At 36.2% G+C, this 23,268-nt stretch overlaps 7 protein-coding genes across 7 annotated transcripts; 4 read left to right on the top strand and 3 right to left on the bottom strand.

Annotated features, from left to right (window-relative positions):
* Positions 1-248: 248 nt before the first annotated feature.
* Positions 249-5,618, bottom strand: DCK1 (guanine nucleotide exchange factor DCK1; the record flags this gene model as incomplete). The annotated part of the gene is made up of 1 exon (XM_019180527.1): positions 249-5,618. A coding segment is annotated over one exon (5,370 nt), but the record flags the coding sequence as incomplete, so codon positions are not given.
* Positions 5,619-6,534: 916 nt separating this feature from the next.
* On the bottom strand, positions 6,535-7,032 carry WICANDRAFT_16297 (CinA family protein; the record flags this gene model as incomplete). Its single annotated transcript, XM_019180684.1, has 1 exon — positions 6,535-7,032. A coding segment is annotated over one exon (498 nt), but the record flags the coding sequence as incomplete, so codon positions are not given.
* Positions 7,031-7,770, top strand: RPN13 (proteasome regulatory particle lid subunit RPN13; the record flags this gene model as incomplete). Its single annotated transcript, XM_019182722.1, has 1 exon — positions 7,031-7,770. Exon 1 carries the CDS (start codon positions 7,294-7,296, stop codon positions 7,768-7,770), a length of 477 nt encoding a protein of 158 aa, XP_019039302.1. The 5' UTR covers positions 7,031-7,293.
* A 2,115-nt stretch (positions 7,771-9,885) lies between these two features.
* Positions 9,886-17,703, top strand: NUM1 (Num1p; the record flags this gene model as incomplete). Its single annotated transcript, XM_019180635.1, has 5 exons — positions 9,886-9,994; positions 11,315-12,067; positions 12,257-14,486; positions 14,964-15,162; positions 16,720-17,703. Coding segments are annotated over 5 exons (4,275 nt in total), but the record flags the coding sequence as incomplete, so codon positions are not given.
* Positions 17,704-18,157: 454 nt separating this feature from the next.
* Positions 18,158-20,050, top strand: WICANDRAFT_78713 (uncharacterized protein; the record flags this gene model as incomplete). The annotated part of the gene is made up of 1 exon (XM_019184778.1): positions 18,158-20,050. The coding sequence occupies one exon, from the start codon at positions 18,158-18,160 to the stop codon at positions 20,048-20,050; it is 1,893 nt and encodes a 630-aa protein (XP_019039300.1).
* Positions 20,051-20,166: 116 nt separating this feature from the next.
* URA4 (dihydroorotase) lies at positions 20,167-21,249 on the bottom strand (the record flags this gene model as incomplete). The annotated part of the gene is made up of 1 exon (XM_019181824.1): positions 20,167-21,249. One exon carries the CDS (start codon positions 21,247-21,249, stop codon positions 20,167-20,169), a length of 1,083 nt encoding a protein of 360 aa, XP_019039299.1.
* A 210-nt stretch (positions 21,250-21,459) lies between these two features.
* DPH2 (2-(3-amino-3-carboxypropyl)histidine synthase) lies at positions 21,460-23,217 on the top strand (the record flags this gene model as incomplete). The annotated part of the gene is made up of 2 exons (XM_019181775.1): positions 21,460-21,754; positions 21,869-23,217. 2 exons carry the CDS (start codon positions 21,460-21,462, stop codon positions 23,215-23,217), a joined length of 1,644 nt encoding a protein of 547 aa, XP_019039298.1.
* Between the last annotated feature and the right edge of the window lie 51 nt (positions 23,218-23,268).

Here is a 23,268-nt window from a genome sequence, read left to right as displayed (position 1 = left end):
AGAGATCTTTTTTTACCACCATTTCCCGAAGTGGCTTGTGATTGTTTTGAACTGGACTTGTCTGAAGATTGAGTGTCAACTCTGCTCAAATTGGCTGAAGACATTGATGTGAATCTTTGACTAGCTGCTGCTGATGGTGATGAATGGAAAGTTTTCCCACCGTTTATACTTGATGCTGACGAAGAAGGTATGGAAGGCAACATTGCTGGGGCAGAACGTCTTAAATCACTAACATCAAGATGTGTTCTTTTGATTTCTTGTTCAAAGTTCTTTTCAAACAAATTGATTAAAACTGTATGTGATTCTTTCAAAGTGTCTGGCACTAATTTACCATGGACCATCAAACAACGGAAAATACAGATGGATAAGTTATCAAATGCACTTTTCAAAACGTTCAAATCGTTTTCCAATTCTTCATCATCTTCTCCAACTTCAACATTGAAAAATTCTCTATATTGACCAATACCTCCATTAACTGGTGCATCAACTGTACCTGACAAGTTTCTTGATAACTCATTGAAACTGGTTGACTTTCTTTCATTATCTCTCAATGATTTTTGAGCACTGATCTCAGCGTTAACCAAGTCTTGAGTTTTTGCACTTAACGTTCTTAAAGCATTTTGAATTGGCGATAATTTAGTTGTTTGCACTTGAACAACTTCACTTCTGTTCATCAAAGTTGGGAATGTGTTCAAAGTTTCATAAATGGTTTCTTCAACCCACAAGTCTAAAACTGAGGTTGATTTTTGTAATCTTTTGGATGTGGTGAAATATTTCAAATCTTTGTTCTCCATATATAATCTTGCAGCACTTGATAAATTACCATGGTTATTTGCAAAATCCATTTGTGGTTTAACAGTAACAATATGTAAATATTTACCATTTGGAACATTTTCAGTCAAATAAGCAGCTTCATCATCATTTGATATGATTTGAGCACCGATATGTAATCTTAATAATCTGTTATGGATGGAATTGATATGCTCAAATGTAAAGCCTTCGTAAATAAAACTTCTTCCTCTGACAGTCTTTGGGAAACCAAAACCCATAAATTGAACTTTGAAGTACGTTGGTGTTGATCTATCAGCTGTTGTTAAATCCAAATATAGCTGTGACAGTTTATTATGAACAAATGATAACCCTTTCAAGTTGAAATTAATCTTATCATAAGCTTCAGAAAGTTCTTTATAAATTAAAACAGCCTTTTCCAGTTTGTTGCCTTTGACAAGATTGGCTGCAATGTTTTTATACAAGTTTTCCTTTCTTTCAAAAGCAGTTTGAGCAGGGAATTTTGGTTTAATTGAAATTGGTAATTCTTCTTCAACATTCCAGTCATAAGTTGAAGCCAGCAATTCTAAACATAGAGCAGCCTGAACATAATTAGACTTGGCAAGATTTCTTTCATATAAATCGTCAAGGGAAGCATGAAATTTCTTTGCATTGTTAACACGCATCAAATGACGTAAAATATCAAGATCATGGAATGTTCTTTCATCATCAAATTCATCACCTTTTGGAACTGATGTTAAATCATTTTGAATATCCAAAAATTCACTTAAATTTTGGATAAAATTATAAACATCCGGGAATGATTCATCTTCTGGATCTAATCTAACAACCATCTTTAATCTTTTAATGAAATTTCTTTGTTCATATAGCCCAGGAATGTATCTTTCAGATTTGAAAAATTTATCCAATCCAACCATACAACCTTTTTCAATTGCAGCCAGTTTGTTTTGAACAGGCTCATCACTTGTTTCTTGAACCAATAATTCTGCAATCATAATGGTCCATAAGACTTTAACACCAACAATTTGACATTGTGCATTTCTTTGTAAACAGAAAACAACCAATTCTTCTAAAATACCATAATCATCTTGAATAAATTCAACATGGTATCCTGAATTCTTCTTGACATTGAAACGAACATAATCCCTTTTCAGAGAATCCCAACCCAAACAATCCCAAGATTGGTTAACAACTGAAGCACATCTACTACGAATATCTTGTGTGATTTTCCATGTAGCTTTTCTTGGAACTTCAGCTAAATGACAAATTGAAGCAGGCATGGATGAAGACATCGCTAACAGTGATTTCAAATATTTACTCCATAATGACCTATCAAAAGTCTCAGGATTGGCTGCTGATGGGATATGATCTTTAATCAGGATGAATTTAATCAATTCTGATGCACTTGTTGTACTTTCGATAAACAATGCATGTAATGAAATCCATTTCTCAGATGGGAAGAATTTACTTTGAACAAGTAATCTATTGGTTTGAATGATCAATAGCAAATCATCTTTGGTGAATGATTTGACAAAATTTGGTGAAGTATTGAAAATATCATCTTTAGATGAAGCTTCCAAAATTGAAACAAATCCTTGAGAATTTGATGCAATATTTTTGGAGATTTTGGTAATGAATGAATAAATAACACCCAATTCAATAAGTATTTCGACAACTGTAACATCATTGATAACTGAATCCATGATTAATTCTGGGAACGGATATGTGTTTGGGAAAAGTTGTGTATATGTTCTCTTTGGGTCAAATAATCCATTATTTCTAGCATATTGATGAATTTTATAAAATAATTGAGCAACAACTAGCAATAATCTTGAAGCACTTCTTGGTAATGTATAATTTGATTCATTCTTTTCCACAATAACTGTCCAAGCGATTGAACATAGAGAAACCAGACAAGAATTTGCTAATCTTAGAACATCAAGTTCAGTGTTTCCATCATCATAGGCCTCAACAGCCCAGTTGATGGCACAAAAGTAAAACTTCTCAGTGGAGCTTTGAATTTCAGCGTTTTGGAAAATCCAGCTATTCAACAAACGACGAATCAACAGCAACTTTGTGATGAATATTTTGGACTCTTTATTCTTGATCGTAGCTTGTTCATCTTGGAATAAACCTCTTGTACCAACTGAATTGATCAATGTGATACCATATTCAACAACGTCACTATCTGGGAACAAATCTCTTAGATGCTCCAATAACAAATCAACATATTCAAGAACCAGTAATTGATCAGGGATCATACTTTCAACTCTTAGAGCTAAGAAACTACTCAACACTTGTGCCAATGCCTTCCATGAGCTTCTAAATTCTTTCAAATCAGTTTTATCCAACGTCATAATGGAAACCTTCAATAACAAGGGCGAGATACGACATAATGTTCTACCAACATAATTCCATTCAGTATCTGCTTTACCAAAATAACCAGCAGTCATGAATAACAAATCAGAACCAATTTTTGGTAATTTATTTTCCGAAGCTGGGTGCATTGAGACAAAATCATGAAACAAGTAAGTGTATTGCTCCTGTCTTGCAACAACAACATCCAATAAATGGATAAATGCATAAAATGAAGCAGTTTTCAATTTTGTCAAGTTTACTTTTGTTGAGCTTTGGAAAATCTCCAATAATGATGCGCATAGTTCCTTGAAATATTTTATGGTTTGTTCCAACGGTGTTTGATTCAATAACTTCAAAGTTTCAATAAGTCTTTCTTCATGTTCAGGTAATGAATATAATCTTTTCCATGACAAAATATGTTGGAAGGCAGTTTCAACATTATAAGCCTTACCAACATAGCGCGTTGTAACTTCTAAAGATGCAACAGTTTGCGGACCAACTTTGAACAAAGTTAATTGACTTTTATTTTGTTCATGAATCAAACCTTTCTCACTGACTACTAATTCAGCTTCAGCCTTGTATTCAAAATTGACAAATAATCTCAATTTTAATGATTCGTTCTCACCAATGGATTCAATACCACTGATTTTAATAGTTTCACCAACAACTTCATTTGAATGAACAGAAGTGAAATCCCATTGTCTTCCAGGAGTTTCATTAGTTGCTTTTGAAATCGACACTTTGGACTTTGGGTTACTATTCACCAATTGAATAGAGATTAAATCACCAGGGAAAGGAGTTGAATTGAATGTCAAGTTAACTTTACCCAAACTTAGATATATTCTATCATAAGATTTAACTAACGGATCAAAGAAGTTTGTTCTAATTTGATAGATTGGTGTCTTTATATTGGAATCAAAATCTGAGGCAACTGACTGTAGATCACCTTTAAATTCTTTGATTGAAACGATCAATTTTTCAGCTCTTGGATTCACAGCAACACCTTTTTTAGAACCTGAGATAACTCTATCAATTAATTCACCCCAACCAAAATTCATATTCTTAGGGTCTAAAGTAGTATTATCAGATTTGTTAACATAAGAACCAAATAGTTTAATAATGAACTGATGAGATTCACCAGATTTTAAAGCACCAGTATGTCTTGAGAAAATTCTTGAGATATCAGCAACACCTGCAGCTATACCTTTTCTAACCTTTTTCACTGAGCTTGATGTGGCTTCAGCAGTTTTAGAAACATCAATTTCCTCAGTCAAGATTGCAACAAGATAAATTCTACTTGTATCAACCTCTGTACCTGGAATATTTCTGAACAAGGCCGCAGATATTTTATCCAATGAGAACTCTGAAGAGGAACTAATATGGATGGCAAAAGCTTCTGTTAATCTTCTCTTTGCTGTTCTTAAATATAAATAGGCAGTCATACCAACAAATCCTTTTGGATTTAGAGATGAAGTCCCATTAACATCCTTAAAGTCAACCAAGATCTGTGATGGTGTAACTTTATCAAACTTCGTTATCTTTTTTGGTTTCAACTCAATGTCTAAATTTTCATTAACAGGGAAATTTGGAGCAAGAGTAGCCGTCAACTGATTAGCTGCAATTAATTTAGGGATTGGCTGCTGTGCTAATTCTGCGTTTTGATAATCATATAATTCACCAGAGTTGACATCTCTAGCTGTGATAGATTGGTAACCTGAAGAGTCATGTTTTAATTGAGATCCTGTAGACTTATCAAATCTATTGACACCTTTTGATGATAAAAATTTCGAAATGTTTGTTAATAATAACGAAACTTGTTTTTTGGCCAAAGCTTGTTCACTTCTTGTCAACAAATTATGTGTCAACCTAAGTCTCAGATTGTTCAATTCATCAAATGATTCATAAAGTTTCTTGAAGAGCACATATTCACCAACAGAATAAAACGAATATATATGTGAAGCTAATAATGCCAATGATGGGACTAGTTCATCTAAAAGATTACCAGTATCTAATCTCACTAATGGTAAAGGTGGCTTTATCTTGATGTTTGCAGCTTCATCTAACAAATCACCATTTCTGGCTTTGGAATTGGACTGTTGGAGTTCATGAATACTTGGAATCGTGCTTTGACCATGTTCGAAATCTGTTGCACTTGGAGCTGCAAAATTGGATGTCATTGGTAATCTATCATTGATATGAACATAAGATAAAGGAATAATAACAACGCTGACCTTTTGTTCAGGTAATTTATCCAAATCACTTGATTTTGCAATGAAATCTGATGGTAATGGTTGAACAATTAGATAACCTCTTGCCCAATTTGCATTATTGGTTTCAAATAAAAAGACTTCATCACCTGGATATAAATTTTTGTAGAAGGCTGATAACTTCAAGCTTGGAAACTTATCAAGCGGTAAGAAAGCTTTCACAACTTTACCATGAGCCAGCATGGGTAAAGGTGACCACTGTAATTGTGGATCTTGAACTTCACCATTTGATCCCGACATGATTGAATATCAAAGGGAATGTTGAGTTATATGTATGGCTGCGAAGATATTGTTAGCTATAAACCTTGAAATTAGATGGAATTCAAGATTACTTACCTTTTCAAGTCCTCAAAATGAAACGTATAGGGTTTAGATTGAGAGTAGTTTCCAAGTTTAAAATCCATGTCTCGATCAGGAATTTTTTAGATTGGGCGATTTTTTCAACCTCGACCAAAGAAGGATTTTTGAGATCAACACAGGCCAAAAAAAACCGTTGAAGGAAAAGTTTATGAAACGGTTAAGGAATTGGGAGAAAAAGTAAAGCTTAGGAGAGACGGTCTGGCTACTAGTTGTCTTATTGGAAATCGCTAATTCTCTAGCTTGAAACAGAAGAAGACCTCGCTACTGTGCTACAACTTGATCCTTCTTCAATGTCTCGTGTTTTGTCGTTGATCGGCTTTAACCCAACTCATGCAAGAAATTTGTACGCTTCTGGAAATAGGCTGACTTACAAGGCAAAACAACATCAAATAATTGTAATTTATAAACTTGTTTTGTATTGTCTGTATGTTTAATTTACAAATGGAACAATTCACAAGAAGTCACCACTTGAAGCTGATAGCAGATTAATCATGCTTTTCCCAATGTTTTACTGTGCTTAGTCAACCGGTGAATGCTTTCAATTATCTCTGTGTGTTCTGCTGGTTGACAGATTGATATTTCAAATTTCAATACCAAGGGCAATTTATGAAGAATAGTACTTAATTCATTAGCCATTATCAGCCATGGAGTACACTACTCAGACCTTTTGCTTTTTTTCCTTGTGCCCATTCTCAACATTCTCTTTGTCGCTCTCTTTTGATTCATTAGCTTCAAGCTTCTTCAATTCCTCCAAGAAAAATTCCAGCCCAGCTTTAGCAAACTCTTGCATGTTAAAAGATCTATCAGCTGAAGTAGTCTTTTTGAAAGTGGATACTTCGCCTCCTGGATAAGCTATACCAAGGAAGACGGTTCCAATATCATCATTGGAATAGATAGATTTTCCTTCTTTATCTTGTAATTGTAGCACTGGACCAGCGATACCAGTTTCTGACAAAACATAAGTTGAACCTAAATCCATTCTCAAATTTCTAGCTAATCTTAAAACAACTTTTTCAGAAGGACCGGTATAGTTTAAAATATCTTCCTCGGACCAGCCTGATAGTTTCAGTCTAGATTTCAGACTATAAACCAATGTACCACCGTGAAACCATTCAGAAGCACCTGGAACAGAAACCAAGTAAGCAGAGAGTAAACCACCACAAGCAGCTTCAGACACGGAAACGGTCTCTTTTCTTCTTTTCAATATGTCAGCAATGCTCTTCACTGTCTCCGTCACATTAGAAGGCGGAAATTCCGAGGCCATCGTCACTCAATTGATCAATATCAATGGAACTGCTGACGGAACGTTTATGTAGTTCACCAGTTTATTTGAAATGAGTTACGCGAAATGCTATATTGGTACGAGCCACACAAGCCTCTCGAGCCGGGTGAATTTCGCGAACGTTCGACTTAACAAGCTTCAACAAAATTCAATCAGTGGCAATTGGAAAGTTGAAGCGTTTGAGTTGAATCAACACAAGTCCAACAATTAACCATCAATTGACCCCATTTTTCAAACATGTCCACTATCAAATTTAGAGCCGGTAGAGTGAATTACGATGCTGAAAAAAAACTAGCTATTCCACAGAAAATTCAAGGTCAAATCACAATTAAACAATCAGATGAAGATGAGTCCTTCTATTCCTTCGAATGGGCACCAAAAGATAACGTTACCAATGTTGAGCCAGAAGATTTGCTAGTCATACCCGGGGATGTCACTTGGAAACAAGTTGAAGAAGCTAAAACTGGTAGAGTCTTTGCATTGACTTTCTTATCATCAGGTGCAAGACATTTGTTTTGGTTACAAGAAGTTAATGAAGATGAAGATGATTTAAGTGCATTGAGTAAAAAAGATAAAGAAATCTTAGCTAAAATTGAGAAAATATTTGAACCAGCTGAAGAAGAGGAAGAAGAAGCTCCACAACAACAAGATGTTGAAATTCCAGATGCTGCTCCAGCCACCACTACTACTCAAGAACAACAAAACTCACAGTAAGTAGATAATGAGACATGAATAGAACAAAAAACTTTAAAAGATTCTTCATCATTTGATTGTAATATATTAACTAACTTGCAAGTCAGGCCAATTTATGATTTGAATGATGTTTTAACACCTCAAAATTTGGAATCTTTGATAGATAATGCCGATGAAGAACTTCTTGAACAATTATATACACATTTACCTGAATCATTCGAAAAAAATAAGGAAAATTTAAGAACTGTGTTGCTAAGTGGATTTTTCAAAAGAAGTGCTAGTAACCTTGGAAGTGCGTTGAATAATGGTGGTGGATTTATTGTGTCCAAATCGCTAAATTACGATTATGAAGGCGAGGGAATTGCTAGCTTTTTGAATGCGATTAGAAAGCAAACCAAAAAAGACAAGAAATAATGAGTACACAGATACAAAATTCTTTATAGTTACCAGTAGATCTGATTATTTGCCCTTTTCATAACTTCAGTAATGAGTGCGTCAACCGGTGGGCACCGAAAAAATGTAAACAAAAAAATCGTCTGGAAAAAAAAATCATGCGTAACCAAAAGTTCAAATCAAAACAATAATACCCTGTACTATAAACCATCAAAGAAACGCTATAACTGAGGTTATTGATAGGAAAGGTATGTTACTATATGCTGGGAACACGCTGGAATCTGCTGATTGAGGCAAATAAGCCACTTTGAATCCAAGATCTCACATTCTTGTTGTTGCTTACTTTCCCACAACCGCGATCGATCAACAACATACTAACTATTTCGAAATAGTGAAGTTCTTATAAGGAACAATAACTATCATTTTTCCAAAATGTCGTCGTCTTCTGATCATAATTTGAAGTCGCAACTATCTGACCTACAGAAAAGACTATCACAGTCTACACTAAATTCCCCAAGGAGACCAAGTCCAAGAAAGGAGTTAAATGATCAACATAATAGAGTTGAAGAAGGGAGCGACTCTAAAGCACCAAAGAAATCATTATCCAACTTCTTGACCAAGAAAGAGAAAAGGGTCTCACTCCCTAGTTTTGACAATTCAAAATCCTTATCAACACCAACAAAGAACAATGGGAAAGATATGGACTTTGTCGTTGGGTTAAGTGAGAATTTACTACTGGAATGTAGAAAACTTCAAGCTGAAAACCAAACCAAAAGCAACAAATTGAAATCACTTGAGGAAGAATTTGAAAGAATCAAGAAGTCAAACGGTGCATTAATGGCCAAGCTGAGTGAAAATGCTCAAAATGAAGAAAAATTTAAAGATTCTAATTGGGAATTAGAACTAAAATTACAACAACTTTCACAAGATTTCAAAACAGTTACGGACAATTACAATAAAACCCAAGCTGAATTGAACAAACAACTGGAAATATCTCATGATATCAGATCTGAATTGGATGAAATTAACATGAACAAAGACACATTAGAGAAAGAATACTCAACAAATAAAGTCTCAAATACCACCCAGATCCAAGATTTGAAATCACATATTGATGAGTTGAATGATGAAAACTATAAGTTGAATGATGAAATTGATGAACTAAGAAGACAATTGGACGAATCAACTAAGAAACCAGCTGAACCAAAACTTTCAAGTATCCCAATTTTGAAACCAACAGAAGATGAATCATCAGATGAAGAATATAAAGAACCTCCAATTTCTCCAGTTAAAACAATACCCATTAATAATACTGCTCTGGAATCAGAGACTTTGAGAGGGTCTTTAAGTCAAGCTCATCACACTATTGCTAAATTGAGAGCTCAAATATTGAAGTTAAGATCTAATGAACTTTCGAACAAACAATCATCTCCAGCTGTTTCCAAAAAGACAAGTCAAACTCCTATCTTGAAAAAATCTTTAAGAAATTTGAATGAACCTGGTAATAGATCCTTCCATGTCTTGAAACCTTCTTCAAACAGAAGCTCAAAGAATGTATATGAGGATTCAATGGATACTTCAGATTTTGATGAAGATTGGGAAAATTTTGAAGGTGATACAACAAGTTCACAATTCATCGGTAACGAATCATCTCCTTCAAAATACTCGAGACCAATTTCAACTTCACAAGATTTAATTGAAGATACTGAATCTGAAATTGATGAAAGTGAACTACTTGCCCCATTATCATCAGAGTTAAAGACATTGACTGAAGAAGACGTGAGAACATATGCTGACCAACACGATTTGGTGTTGATACCTAGTGATGAATACAACAAGCTGTCCAAACGTGGTTCCAATGATGATGCTATAATCACACCAGCTAGAGACTTTGGATTCGTTTCTTTACCAAATGATAATGAAGACACTAAGGAGACATTCAAGGAATCTGAATTTTACACATTTGCTAATGAAAGAAACTTGATTGTGTTGACAAAGGATGAAGCTGCTGCACAAGAGAAAGAATTAGCTGATAAATCTCAACAAATTGTTCAATTGAAATCAACGGTTTCCGATGCTGAAAAAGCAAGAATACAGTATGTTGAAGAAGCTGATCAGTATAGAAAACAGTTAGAAGATGCTTTAGCTAGAGTTAAGAAAGGTACAGATAAAAGTAAATCATTACAAGATCAACTCTCAAACCCTTCAAAAGACTTTGTTCATGAGAAAGCTTCAAGTCACGGGTTACATGTTTTGCCAATAGTTGAACACGAGGAGCTACAAAGTCAGTTATCCCATTTCAAGGCCTCATATGAAGACCCATCTCATGATTTCTTGCATGAAAAGGCTTTATCTAAGAATATGAAGTTGGTTGATGACAAAGATCATTCAAACCTATTGTCTCAACTTGATGCTTTGAAACAAAATTTGGAAACAAAAGAGAAGGAAATCAATGGGTTGAGTGGTCGCTTATCTGAGCAAAGCAAATTGGCTAAAGAGAAGGAAGATCAAGCTATTGAAACTATAAAAGAATTGAAGGCTAAGATTCAAACTGCTGAAAATGATAATGAGTTGTATAAATCAAAAGTGGATGAACTTTCTAAATCTGTTACCTCACTACAAGAGAAATTGGCTCAACCTTCAATTGCTTTCCTAACAGAAAAAGCTGGAGCTCATGATTACAAGGTTATTCATTCAAAAGACCACGAAAGACAAATTGCTGATTTCAATGAATCATCTACAGCATTGCAATCCACGATTGATGAACTCAAAACAAAACTTGAAGCTGTTGAATCCGATCTTCAAGATAAATCTTCTCAAGTTGAAGAACTCACCACCAAAACCAATGATTTACAAAAATCTATTGACGAACCTTCCGATGCCTATATAAATGAGAAAGCGTCAACTAAAGGATTCAAAGTGCTTGAAGTTGCTATCTATGAGAAAGAATTAGCTGAACTCAATACAACCATTGTTTCATTAAGAGATGAATTGAAAACTCAAAAAGATGGTGCTGAAAAGAAATCTGAAATTTCCAATAAATTGATTCAAGAATTAAAAGCTAAAGTTGATGATCTACATGCTGAACGTTCAGAATTGAATAAAAATATTGATGATTTCAAGCAACAACTAGAGCATGCTAATGGTAATCTTTCAATTTTGAAATCACAAGTTGATAACCCAACCCATGAATATTTGTCTGAAAAGTCAAGTAAACAAGGCTTAACTGTTTTGCCAAAACTTGCCCATGTTAGTCTCTTGGATAGGGCCAATAAGTCAATCCATGATTTAGCAAAAGAGGAGAATGCTGTGGTATTGAAAGAAGATGAACATCGTGAATTGACATCAAAAGCCCATGAACCAACATTGGAACATGTGACTACAAAGGCTCAGCTACACAAACATAAAGTTATTCCAACTGAAGAATATGATGATCTTTTCAAGAAAGCCAATACACCAATTGAAGAAGCTGCTACTGCTAAAGGATTGGTTTTGATGTCAAATGATGACCACGCTGACATTCAATCAAGGTTACAGAGTCCAACATTGGATTCTTTACATTCTCATCTTCAATCTCATCAACATGTTGCGATCCCACAAGATGATCACAAATCATTAGTTGAGAAGGCCAACAAATCAATCGAGACACAAGCAAAGGAAAAAAATCTAGTATTACTTCCTAAAGATGATCATGATGAACTTGTTAGAAAGGCTGAACAACCATCATTGGATGAATTGAAAGAGTTTGCTGCTTCTCAAAGCCATGTTGTTATCACCAATGCTGATCACGAGGCTCTAGTAACACATTCAAAGAAATCAATAAAGGAGTTGGCTGAGGAGGAAAACCATGTTGTTCTATCGAAAGATGATCATGCAGAACTACACAGAAAAGCTAATTATCCAACAGTCGATGAGTTGGTTGCTGGTTGTGCTACTGCTGGCTACGTTGCTTCTCATAAGGATGATCATGCAGAATTGAAAAAGAATGCTAATAGATCTGTTCATGATTTGGCTAAAGAGCAAAATTTTGTTGTTCTACACCCAGATGAACATAAGAAGCTAGTTACATCTCTTGAATCACCATCCATTGAGTACTTGTCTTCCAAGAGTGAAGCTGCTGGCCACAAAATAGTCAAAATTGATGAGCACGATGACTTAGTTGAACGTGCAAATAAGACCATTGATGAACATGCTAAAGAACTAAGTTTGAATGTTCTTTCAGAAGCAGAGCTTGATGCTTTAGTTAACCCATCTGAAGAGGCTTTATCAAAGAATGCAAAGAAGCTGGGATTGGTGGCAATTACTAAGGCCGATCATGAAAAGCTAGTCACTGAATCCAAAGCACCTACTCTTGAACACATTACAGAAAAGGCTAAAGTTTTGGGATATGACGTTGTTGATTCTAACGACTACCAATCACTTGTGAAAAGTAGTGAATCACCATCAAAAGAATTTGTTCGCGCAAAGGCTGCCACACTTGGTTTGATTGCCGTCCCTGAGGTTGACTACTCAAACTTGAAAGAAGAGGCTGCCAAACTAAAGAAAGACTTTGCTGATAAGAGTCTGTTGGTTGAAAAAGTTTCATCTGATGGGTCTGTTGTTTTGAAAAAAGAGGATTATGACACGCTTGTTAACAAGGCTAATACGTCTATTGAAGATTTGGCTAGCTCCGAAGGAAAAGTCGTTCTTACTAAAGAAGATTATGATGTGTTGTTGGAACCTTCAAAAGATAGTGTTATTGACCATGCTGCAAAACATGACTTGGTTGCAATTCCAAAAGATGCTCACCATACCTTATTACGCAACCATGAATCTCCATCTCTTGACCATTTGTCATCGAAAGCGTCTGTTCATGGGCATGTTGTTGTTCCAAAAGACCATTATGATGAAATCAAAGGATTAGTTGAGTCTCCAAGCTCTTCCTTCTTGTCAGAAAAAGCACGTGATATAAACTCAATCTTGATTCCAGTTGATGTTCACGAAGCGTTGAAGGTCAAGGCTAATAGAACAATTGATGATCTAGCTAAGCAAGACAATAAGGTTGTTATTGATGAACACGATTACGAGAGTCTACAAAATCCATCTATTGAAAAAATCAAAGATCACGCTGATCGTGCTGGTTTGGTTGCTACAGCTAAAGATGATCACGAGGAAACTCAAAAGACTCTGAATGAACCACCCTTGACATTCTTGCAAGACAAAGCTAAATCTCATTTTCATGTTTTAGTTCACCAGGATAACTTGAAAGACCTTGAAGACCATAAAGAGAATCCATCAACTGATTTCTTATCCACGAAAGCTGCTTCCCAAGGCATGGTCGTTGTTTCTAAAGCAGAATTTGATAGATTGAAAGAATTTTCACAAAAATCTGTTGAGACTATTGCTTCTGAAAAGAATCTCGTTGTTCTTCCAAGTGATGAATTTAAGGCACTTGAAAATCCTTCAATAGAAATCTTAAACACAAAAGCTACTGATGCAGGTATGGTGCTAATAAAAGCGAAAGACTACGAGCAATTAGTGCACCCATCCAAAGATGACTTGACTAAATCTGCTGCTGAGAAAGACTTGACAATACTGTCTAACAAATCTTTTGAAGACCTGAAATTAAAATCAGAGAAAACTATTGAGTCATTAGCTGAGGAATCTGGCAAGATAGTGCTTACATCTGAAGAGCATAAAAAGCTGGAACACCCATCTAAAGAGAGGATTGTGTCGTTAGCTAGTGAGATGACAATGGTTGCATTGCCACAAGAGGACTATCAAAAATTGATTCACCCATCTGCTGAGTTTTTGAAAGAGCACTCTGATAATCTTGGTCTGGTACTGGTTCCAAAAGAGGAACTTCTGGCCATTAAGGAGAAGTCTTCAAAAACTATTGAGGATCTTGCAAAAGAGTCAAATTCTGTTGTTTTAACGAAAGATCAACATTCTGCCTTGAAAAATCCTTCTCAAGAGTCCATTGTGGAACATGCTGCTAAATTTGGTCTTATCACACTTTCTACAGACAACCATTCAACACTGTTACATCCATCAAAAGAAGTTCTTTCAGTCCATGCTGATCGTGAGGGTCTCAAACTGGTTCCAATTGAAGAGTTCAAAACTCTTGCTAACCCTACCAAAGATATAATCAAGGAAAAAGCTCTTGAAAATGGTCTTGTCGCTATTGAAAAATCAGAGTATGATGACCTGCATTCATCAGCCCATTCTCCTACAGCTGACCATATCACACAGAAAGCTGCTGCAATTGGCTACACTGTCATTTCATCTTCAGAGCATGAACATTTATCACGTTCAGTTTCAAACCCAACAAGAGAGTTCATAGAATCCGGTGCTACTAAACATCAGTTGATCACTATAGACGAAGCTAAAAAAGATGACTTTGTTGAGGATCATTTGAAGAAAAACAACCGTGTTGCTTTGACCAACGACGAACTTTCAAAGCTAAGAGACATCAATACAGTTGAATTTTCAGAAATAAGCGGCCGCTTGCAGGAGTTAGGTTATGTTGCTGTTGATAAATCTACCTATGAGAAGTTGACTTCTGATCTCTCGAAGGCTGAAATCATCAGCTTAGCTGAAGCTTTGGGAATGACCACTGTCCCAACTACACAGTATGAGAAACTGTCGTCAGGTCCGACTGAAGAAGAATTGAAGGGAATTGCTGAATCATACAATATGGTATTAATCTCACGCCCTGACCTTGATTTACTCAAAGCCCAAGCTGAACAACCCGACAAAAAGTTGGTCGAGTCTCATGCTGCTACATTTGGTTGCTCTTTAGTCACTAATAAGGAGTATGAATCTTTGAAAAATTCTTTGAGCAATATGTCTAAACCAGATTTGGAAGCTAAAGCTGAAAAGATCAATCATGTTGTTATTCCAAAAGAGGAATACGAAGAGTATGTGCGTGTTGATCAAGAAAGAAGCTTGGATGAACCATCAACTCCTGTTAGTAAAGTAGCTGCCAATAAGGACTACTTTGAAAATATCCACAAGAGTGCTGAAAAAGAATCACAAAAGGTCAAAGTTTTTGAATCTGCTAGATCTCTTGGTTTTGTTCCTGTTGCTGCTGATGAGTACAAACATTTAATTGAACACCAAAAGGATCATGTCCTCACAAAGTCTGATATTCACAAAGGTGCCAAGGACTTCAACCTTGCCATTTTGCCAGTTGATGAATACAAAGGCTTATTGAAAAATCGTTCAAATAGAGATGATCTGACCTATGATGATCTTGAAGCTCTTGCTAAGCGTTTCAACTTTAAGCTCACTAAACCAACCGAAGGTGTTTCATCCTCCAGATCCATCAATCCACTCACACTTCATAATAATGAGTCAATGGCCACTTTCTCCTCCACTGCAAATGAAAGTGAATTTGCAGATGCTTTGGATCGTGTTCCTTCGAATGCATCAACAATTCGTGATAATTCTACTGTTACAGAGGATGAATTAAGAGTTCAAGCAATGCGTCTCGGTTTCACTTTAACACCATTGAGCGCTGGGCCAAATGTCAGCGAAGATGTACCACATCTTGAAAATGATGATGATAGTGTTGCTGATGATGAAGATGATCAATATGATACGATTGTTGAGAGATCGCACGTTGCTGGCGAACCTTTTGATAGAGATCAATTATCTTTGAGAGCTGGTGAGTTAGGTTTGATTGTTTTGGAAGAACAAGAATATGAAACGTTGCAAAACAGAGAGCTTACCATAAATGAGTTCATGGCAAAGGCTGACGGTTTCGGTTTGAAAGTAATGGATGGTGATGAATTTGCTACTTTAGAATCATTCAAATCCCCAAGCGAAAGTTATATTCGTGATATTTCAAAAGCTGCTGGTCTTGTTACTTTATCTGAACCAGAGATCAAAGAGATTGAGGATAGAGCCGTTGCAGCTATATCCCCAACTGACCTGATAACAGAAGCTAATGTTCGGGAATACGCCAATAACCTGGGTTTGATCTTGTTGAGTAGAGATAGATTTGATGAACTGGTAGAGTCTGCTAAAATTACAAAAGACATGATTGTTGATAAAGCTGGTGATTTTAACTTGGTCGCTGTTGATGTCGATGAATTCAATGCATTAAAGACTAAAGTTACAGGAGGCACAGGTCTTTCAAAAGAGGCCATTTTGGCAGGTGCATCTGCTCTTGGATTATCCGTGCTATCGTCACAAGACCTCGGTAGTCGTGAACCAAAACCAGCCTCACCTACTAAAGAAAGCTTGACTTCTGATGCTGATGCTTTAGGATTGAAGGTTATTGGAGAAAATGAATACAAAGAGGTCCTGGCAAAGTCTAATAAATCTATTGAAGACGATGATGTTAAACATTATGCCTCTGAAAACAATCTTGTGATTATTCCAACTGAAGATTATGAGAACTTGAAGCATGCCTCTTTCAAACTCTCCAAAGAAACCGTTGAACAAAGATGTCAGGAACTCGGTCTTGTTACACTTCCAGTAGCTGAGTACAAGAAAATCACATCATCACCAAACTCTAATGCTTCCCCATTATTATCAAAATCAGACGTTGTTCAAAAAGCTACAGAATTTGATCTTGTTGCTGTGTCCAAGGAAGAAATTGATATTTTGAGAAACAAAGCAGCCGATAGAAATAAAGAGGAGCTTGACAAACCAAAGGCACAACCTCCTGTATTGTCCAGAGAAGAAATTGAAGCTGGTGCCAGAGTTCATGGTCTGCTGGCAATTCCAGAAAATTCATTTATTGCCACCAATATCTCAAGAATTCCAGATGTTAACAATGTCGTTGTTTTACCTGTTACTTATTATAACAAATTGACTAAATCTGAACAATTGAACTTGGATAAGATATCTAATGATGAATTGCAAGCTCAAGCAAGAAAAAGAGGTTTCCACGTCACGTATGGTGAAGTTGATTTCAACAGGGATATTCCACCATTAACTAGAAAAAACACAATCACTTCGTTGACTAGCTCTAATTCGAGAAGAAACCTCGCCGAGGCCGCTGCTTCTGCTGCTTACCAAGAATATGAGAATCAGCCAAAAACCATGTCACGCTCAAGCTCAAGAGCTCGCTCAATTTCTAGATCAGGCTCTGCTGCTAACATTCATCAACGTGATGTTTCAATTGATGGTGGTATTTCATTGATGACAGATGCTTCATTGTCTGAACCTAATATTATTCCAGCATTGACTCAAACAGTTATTGGTGAATATCTATACAAATATTACCGTCGTTTAGGTCCTTTGAGCTCAATATCAGAAAGCAGACATGAAAGATACTTCTGGATTCATCCATACACTTTGACATTATATTGGTCATCAACCAATCCTGTTTTAGGTAACCCATCTACACACAAAACCCGTGCTGCTGCTATTATTGGTGTTGAAAGTGTTGATGATAATAACCCACTTCCTGCTGGTCTATATCATAAGAGTATCATTGTTCACTCTCAAACACGTTCTATCAAGATCACTTGTCCAACAAGACAACGTCATAACATCTGGTACAATTCATTGCGTTACTTGATCCAAAGAAGTATGGACGGTATCAACCTCGAAGAGGATTTGGACCTGCTCAAGGATAATGCCACAAGACATGTTTGATTTATTTTATGTTTATCTTTATCTGTTTATATATTATTCTATTCCACCCTTGAACATTTTAATTTTAATTTTATTTGTTGTTTGTTTTTAACTATAAATGTAGGTTATGGTTAATCGCACTGGCCTATCATGTGACCATTACATAATCATTGAGGTGATCCGCGAAATTTAATTGTGTCTGTTTTGAATTTAGGTGCTCATTAGATCAAATTGTACGACCTATTACAAATTGACAATCAACCACATTTCCCTTGAATAACTACATCAAGCCTCAGATACCAATCGATCAAATCAAACTTTTTTGAAAGCCCTTCACCACAGACCAAAACCATTTCGTATCAGCTTACGTATATTGAGTTTTGTCTTTTAGGACTCCATTATTAAGACCAAACAACATTCAGAATAGGATATTCTCATCAAAAAAATGAGCCACAGAGGTCTTTCAATGAGAGGTTTCATGCCATCAGCTATGAGTCCTAATGCGCATGCAACCAGAAGAACTTCCTTAGAAAATTTGATGGAGCAGACAAGAAATGTTGAATCCCCTTCAAAGGAAACGGGAACTGCTTATGATAGCGAGAATCCAAGCGCAGACGATGGTGATACTTGTCCTTATGGGTGTTGTGAGAAGGAAAGCTTGAGTGACTTCATATTGAAGAGAGGTTTCTTTGAGGGTGCTTGCTCAGACATAACTATTAGAGCATTTAACCAGGATTATCGCTTACACAAGTTAATCTTAGATAGAAGTGGTTATTTTTCTTCCTTATTCAATGGTCCTTGGAATGATCCTTCAAACACAACACATGAACTAATATTTGAGGATGATGAAAACATTACACAGGAATCATTTGAGCTGGCAATTGCACGCTTGTATGGCGCTGTTAAACCTAAAGCAGAAATACAACACACATTGAGCATGATCGCTATAGGGCAATATCTAGACATTCCAGAGGTTGTTTGCAATGCTACAGATAATATTGTTAACTCTTTGAACTTTGATAACATTGCAAGGTTTACATCTTTTGCTTCTATGAATGATTATGGTAAAGCTAGCGAGAGAATTATAGATAGTGCTAAAGGGTTATTATGCTCTGATGGTTGGCAAAATGGGTTTGAGAAATGGGATGGTGTTCCTGTCTCTATTATTGCGTATGTTGTAGGCCATGATGCCTTCTTTGTTCCATCTGAATGGGAAAGAGCTTTATTCATAATGAAATTGATTGAAAGACGTCAATCAATGAATAGATCATCATCATCAGGATCGGTCAGTGAATTGGATGATGAAGAAGATGTTGAACCTTTGATTAATGCCTTGAACACGAAAGTTCATTATTGTCACCTTAGTGCTGAGCAATTGCATAAACTTGAGACTTATGTTGATAATAGTGGTAAACCTCATATTGACCCTTCTGTTTTGAAAAATGCATTATGGTTGAGTGTTTTGCTTTATAGAAAAGTCGCAACAGCAGAAAAGAAGTCAAATGAATTAGGGTTGGTGACTACTTCAGAAGCACCACCAAATAAAGAAAATACGTGGTTCATACCAACAAAAGACGAGACGTTATATGGGACTCCTCAACAACTTGAAGAATCAATAAAAAGTCATCATCATATACGGGATGATATGCCTAGCGGAAAAACTACTGAGAATGCTGGAGATGCGGTATACAAAGTCACAAAAGTTCCACCTTTCAGATTTTCCATTGCTTTTAGCCAGGTGTGGGAACTCGAAGCGGAAAAGAGAGTTTATGCAAAGACACTATGGTACGCTGGCTCGTATTGGAATCTGTATATCCAAAAGATAAGACACAGAAAAGGTTACCAAATGGGTGTTTATATTCACAGGGCGTCAAATTCCGCACCTTCAAGATCTGCTCTGTTGAACCGAGACGTTTTCAAAAACTCAACTTATAGTTTAGATAATGATTCAAGCTTATCAAATATAATTGGTGATGTGAACAACTTGATGCTAAATGATGAGCCAGAAGCATCAAATGATACACTTTCATCATTCACAAAATCAGAGCTGAATGCAGCACCAGATGAAGAAGAAGAGGAAGAGGAAGAAGAGAATGATAATTCGTTTTTGAGCTATGAAGATAATAGAATAAAGACATCGGTTTACTATGTCATATATACACCATCAAGAAAAGTGAAGACTTCACTAACATGTTTCATATCAACACCTGATCTATTCAATAAATCTCAAAGTTGGGGCTGGAAAAGCAATAGCATGTGTTCATTTAACGATGATGGTACTTTAGCAGATGGACAGGATAAATTGTTGAAATTTATGGTTGTCTTGGGAAACACTTGATGTCGGCATTGAAATACAAATGAAAAGTTAATGAGTTATGGGGTTTATAAAAAAAAAACAATTATATATTTACATTTTGGTGGAATAACAAATTATGTTCGAGGTTCTAATCAACTCTATACTGATTTCCATTCTGTAGACCATGCTAAACTTTCACCTGCCTTGAATGGAGCAACTTGTAGGTCACCTTGAGTTAAAACATCTGGCACTTTTTGTTCTTTCTTTAACAAAATGCAATGATCTTTATTTACGAGATCATCAGAACTAACTTCATAAAAATCTTTACCAAAGTCACTAACGAAACCTTTCAGTTTGTCTAATTTGCCCTCTTTGTCAAAGACTTGGGCAATGTATGGAATAGCCAATGACTGAGTATAGACACCAGCACAAACACCAACATGAACAGCCTTAGCATGTAATGGATGTGGAGCAGAATCAGAACCAAAAAAGAACCATGGTTTCCCTGAAGTAGCAGCTGCGACTAGGGCCTTACGATCTTGTGGTAGTTTAGCAACTGGTTTACAGAAATTGATTGGATTACCTGCCCAATTATCAACAATCAAAGATAAATGATGAGCAGTGATGGATGCAGCAACTTTGATTGGACCAGATCCATTGCCTTGATTGATTTCATTTATAGTATCAACTGCAGCTTTTGTAGTACAATGTTCCAATACTATTTTCAAGTTTGGAAAATCATTATGTAGTTTTTTTAAAGCTGGTAAAAACATTGGTTCAGCATTCAAGACATGGATTTCTTCACCATCTTTATCACTTGAAGGTTTTTCACCATGTAAGTTTAACACCAGATTTTCTTCCTCTAATGCTTTAAAGATTGGATAAAAATCACTGAAATCGTTTGGATCAACTCCGGCTGATGAGTTTGTTGTGACACCTGCTGGATAACATTTAACACCCGCAATAGCTTTAATTTTAGCGGCTTCATGGATTAATTCTGGGGTTAATTCTCTTGATAAGTAGAAAGTCATCAAAAATGTTGTCTTTGGAGCCAAAGCTTGTAACTTTTCTTTATATTCGACAACCCTTTCAATAGTGGTGATTGGAGGCACTAGATTAGGCATGATATAGGCGATTGAAACACCACCCTCACGCACAGTTGGTGCGATTAGCTCCATCATTTTACCATCACGCAAATGCACATGGAAATCAGCAGTGACACCTAGATCAATTGAAGTCATTTTTGGTACGTTGAGGTTTTCTTTATGGCCAGGTTGATGATGACTGTTGGAGCTTTTCTGATAAGTCAAGCCATTTGGACCAAAAAAAAAAAAAAAAAAAATTAACCAGAGTTACGTAATCACCATACTAAAAAAATTAAAAAGAAAATTGTTATAAATCAAACAACTTTCTAGTGCTTTGAAAGGGAAACCGAGAAACTGCTCTTGATAATGACTGAAATAGTTGCCCCTGCTCTTTCAACTCATCAAGATGACAACACTTTTACCTATGACAAGTACCAAGACAAGCAAAAGGATAGAAGTTACCTTGGTCCAAACTGGAACGATGAGCAGAGCTTAAGAGAAAAGCTAATAGAATTCTATTCAATAGACGAGTTAGTTGTCCACTTGGGACAAAGAGCTTCAGATGGCTCATTCAAGTTCAAAAAGATAACACTGCAGTTTCCAGATTCATTAGTTGCAGATGCTGCAATCGTTGTGCAGCTGCTACAAGAGAAATTAGGAAGTCTTCGAGAGCACAAACCAGAAGCACCAAACCATCACAAGAAAAAGGGCCATCACGATGACAAAGATGACTGCAAGCATGAATGTGCTGGTTGTACATGCTCTGATCCACTAGATGCTAGTAAAGCGCAAGATAATACTCAACAAGTTTGGATTTTAGCAGACACTGCTTATAGTCCATGTTGTATTGATGAAGTTGCAGCAGAACATGTTTTGAGTGATATTGTCGTACATTTCGGTGATGCTTGTATGAATGCCATTCAGAAGCTACCAGCTGTTTACGTTTTTGGGAAACCCTATCTTGATATCGATACAATTGTTGGGAAATTCAAAGCAACATACCCCAATGAAAGCTCAAAAGTGGTATTGATGGCTGATACTTCTTACTCTAGACACTTGCCAGAATTGTTTAATATCTTGAAAGAGACTTATAAAGATGTTGCATATGCTGATATTTCACCAGAAAGGGCTTCAAATGCGAAGATCATAGGATTCAAAAGCACTAATCAGGAAGGGTCAATACGGTTTTCAAATCGCAAGCTTATAACATCATCAGATGAAGCTTTAGAAGATGAGAACCTACAGGATTATGCATTATTCCATATCAGCACCCCTGAGCCACCTCATCTGTTATACCTAAGTACTAAGTTTGGATCGGTTACCTTGTTCGACACTATCAATAATTCAATAAATCAGGGTCCATTCCCTTCATTAATGAAAAGATACCGTTATATGCACATTGCTAGAACAGCCGGTACTATTGGTATACTGGTGAATACATTGTCATTGCGCAATACAACTGAGGTCATTAATAAAGTTTCCAGAAAGATTAAAGAAGCTGATAAGAAATACTACATGTTTGTTGTTGGTAAGCCAAATGTGGCCAAACTTGCAAATTTTGAATCTATTGATGTTTGGTGTATTTTGGGCTGTGGTCAAGGTGGTATCATTGTTAATAATAATAATGATTTTTTCAAACCAATCATCACCCCTTATGAATTAGAAATGGCTTTGAGCCCCGAAGTCCAATGGACTGGAAAATGGGTCACTGAATTTGAAAACGTCATAAATGATGAAGAGTCAAATGAGGATAGCGAAGCCAGTACGTCATTGGATGATACAAATTCACCAACTTTAGAGGGTGAAGATGAAGCACCTGAGTTCAATGCAGTTACTGGTAAATACGTTTCAAATTCAAGACCAATGAGACAAATACAACACTTAGAGATTGATGCTGTTGACTCAACTGTTGAGCAAGAGAACCAATTAGTGAAAAAGTTTTCTCAGGCTGTTGCCATCAAAGGAACGGTCTCCACTTCAGCTATTCATTTACAAAATAGAGAATGGACTGGGTTGGGAAGTGATTTCGTTGATAACGATGTTGATGATGAGGGAGCTCTAGTTGAAGATGGAAGAGGTGGTATTGCTCGTGGATATGATTTCGATGTCAAGGGCAGTTACTAATGAACATAATCGAATAGCATTTACATAGAAGAATAGAGAAAATATTTATTT

Source organism: Wickerhamomyces anomalus (genome assembly GCF_001661255.1).
Source record: "Wickerhamomyces anomalus NRRL Y-366-8 unplaced genomic scaffold WICANscaffold_3, whole genome shotgun sequence".
Lineage (NCBI taxonomy): Eukaryota > Fungi > Ascomycota > Saccharomycetes > Phaffomycetales > Wickerhamomycetaceae > Hansenula > Hansenula anomala.
This window is presented reverse-complemented; position numbering and strand designations above follow the sequence as displayed.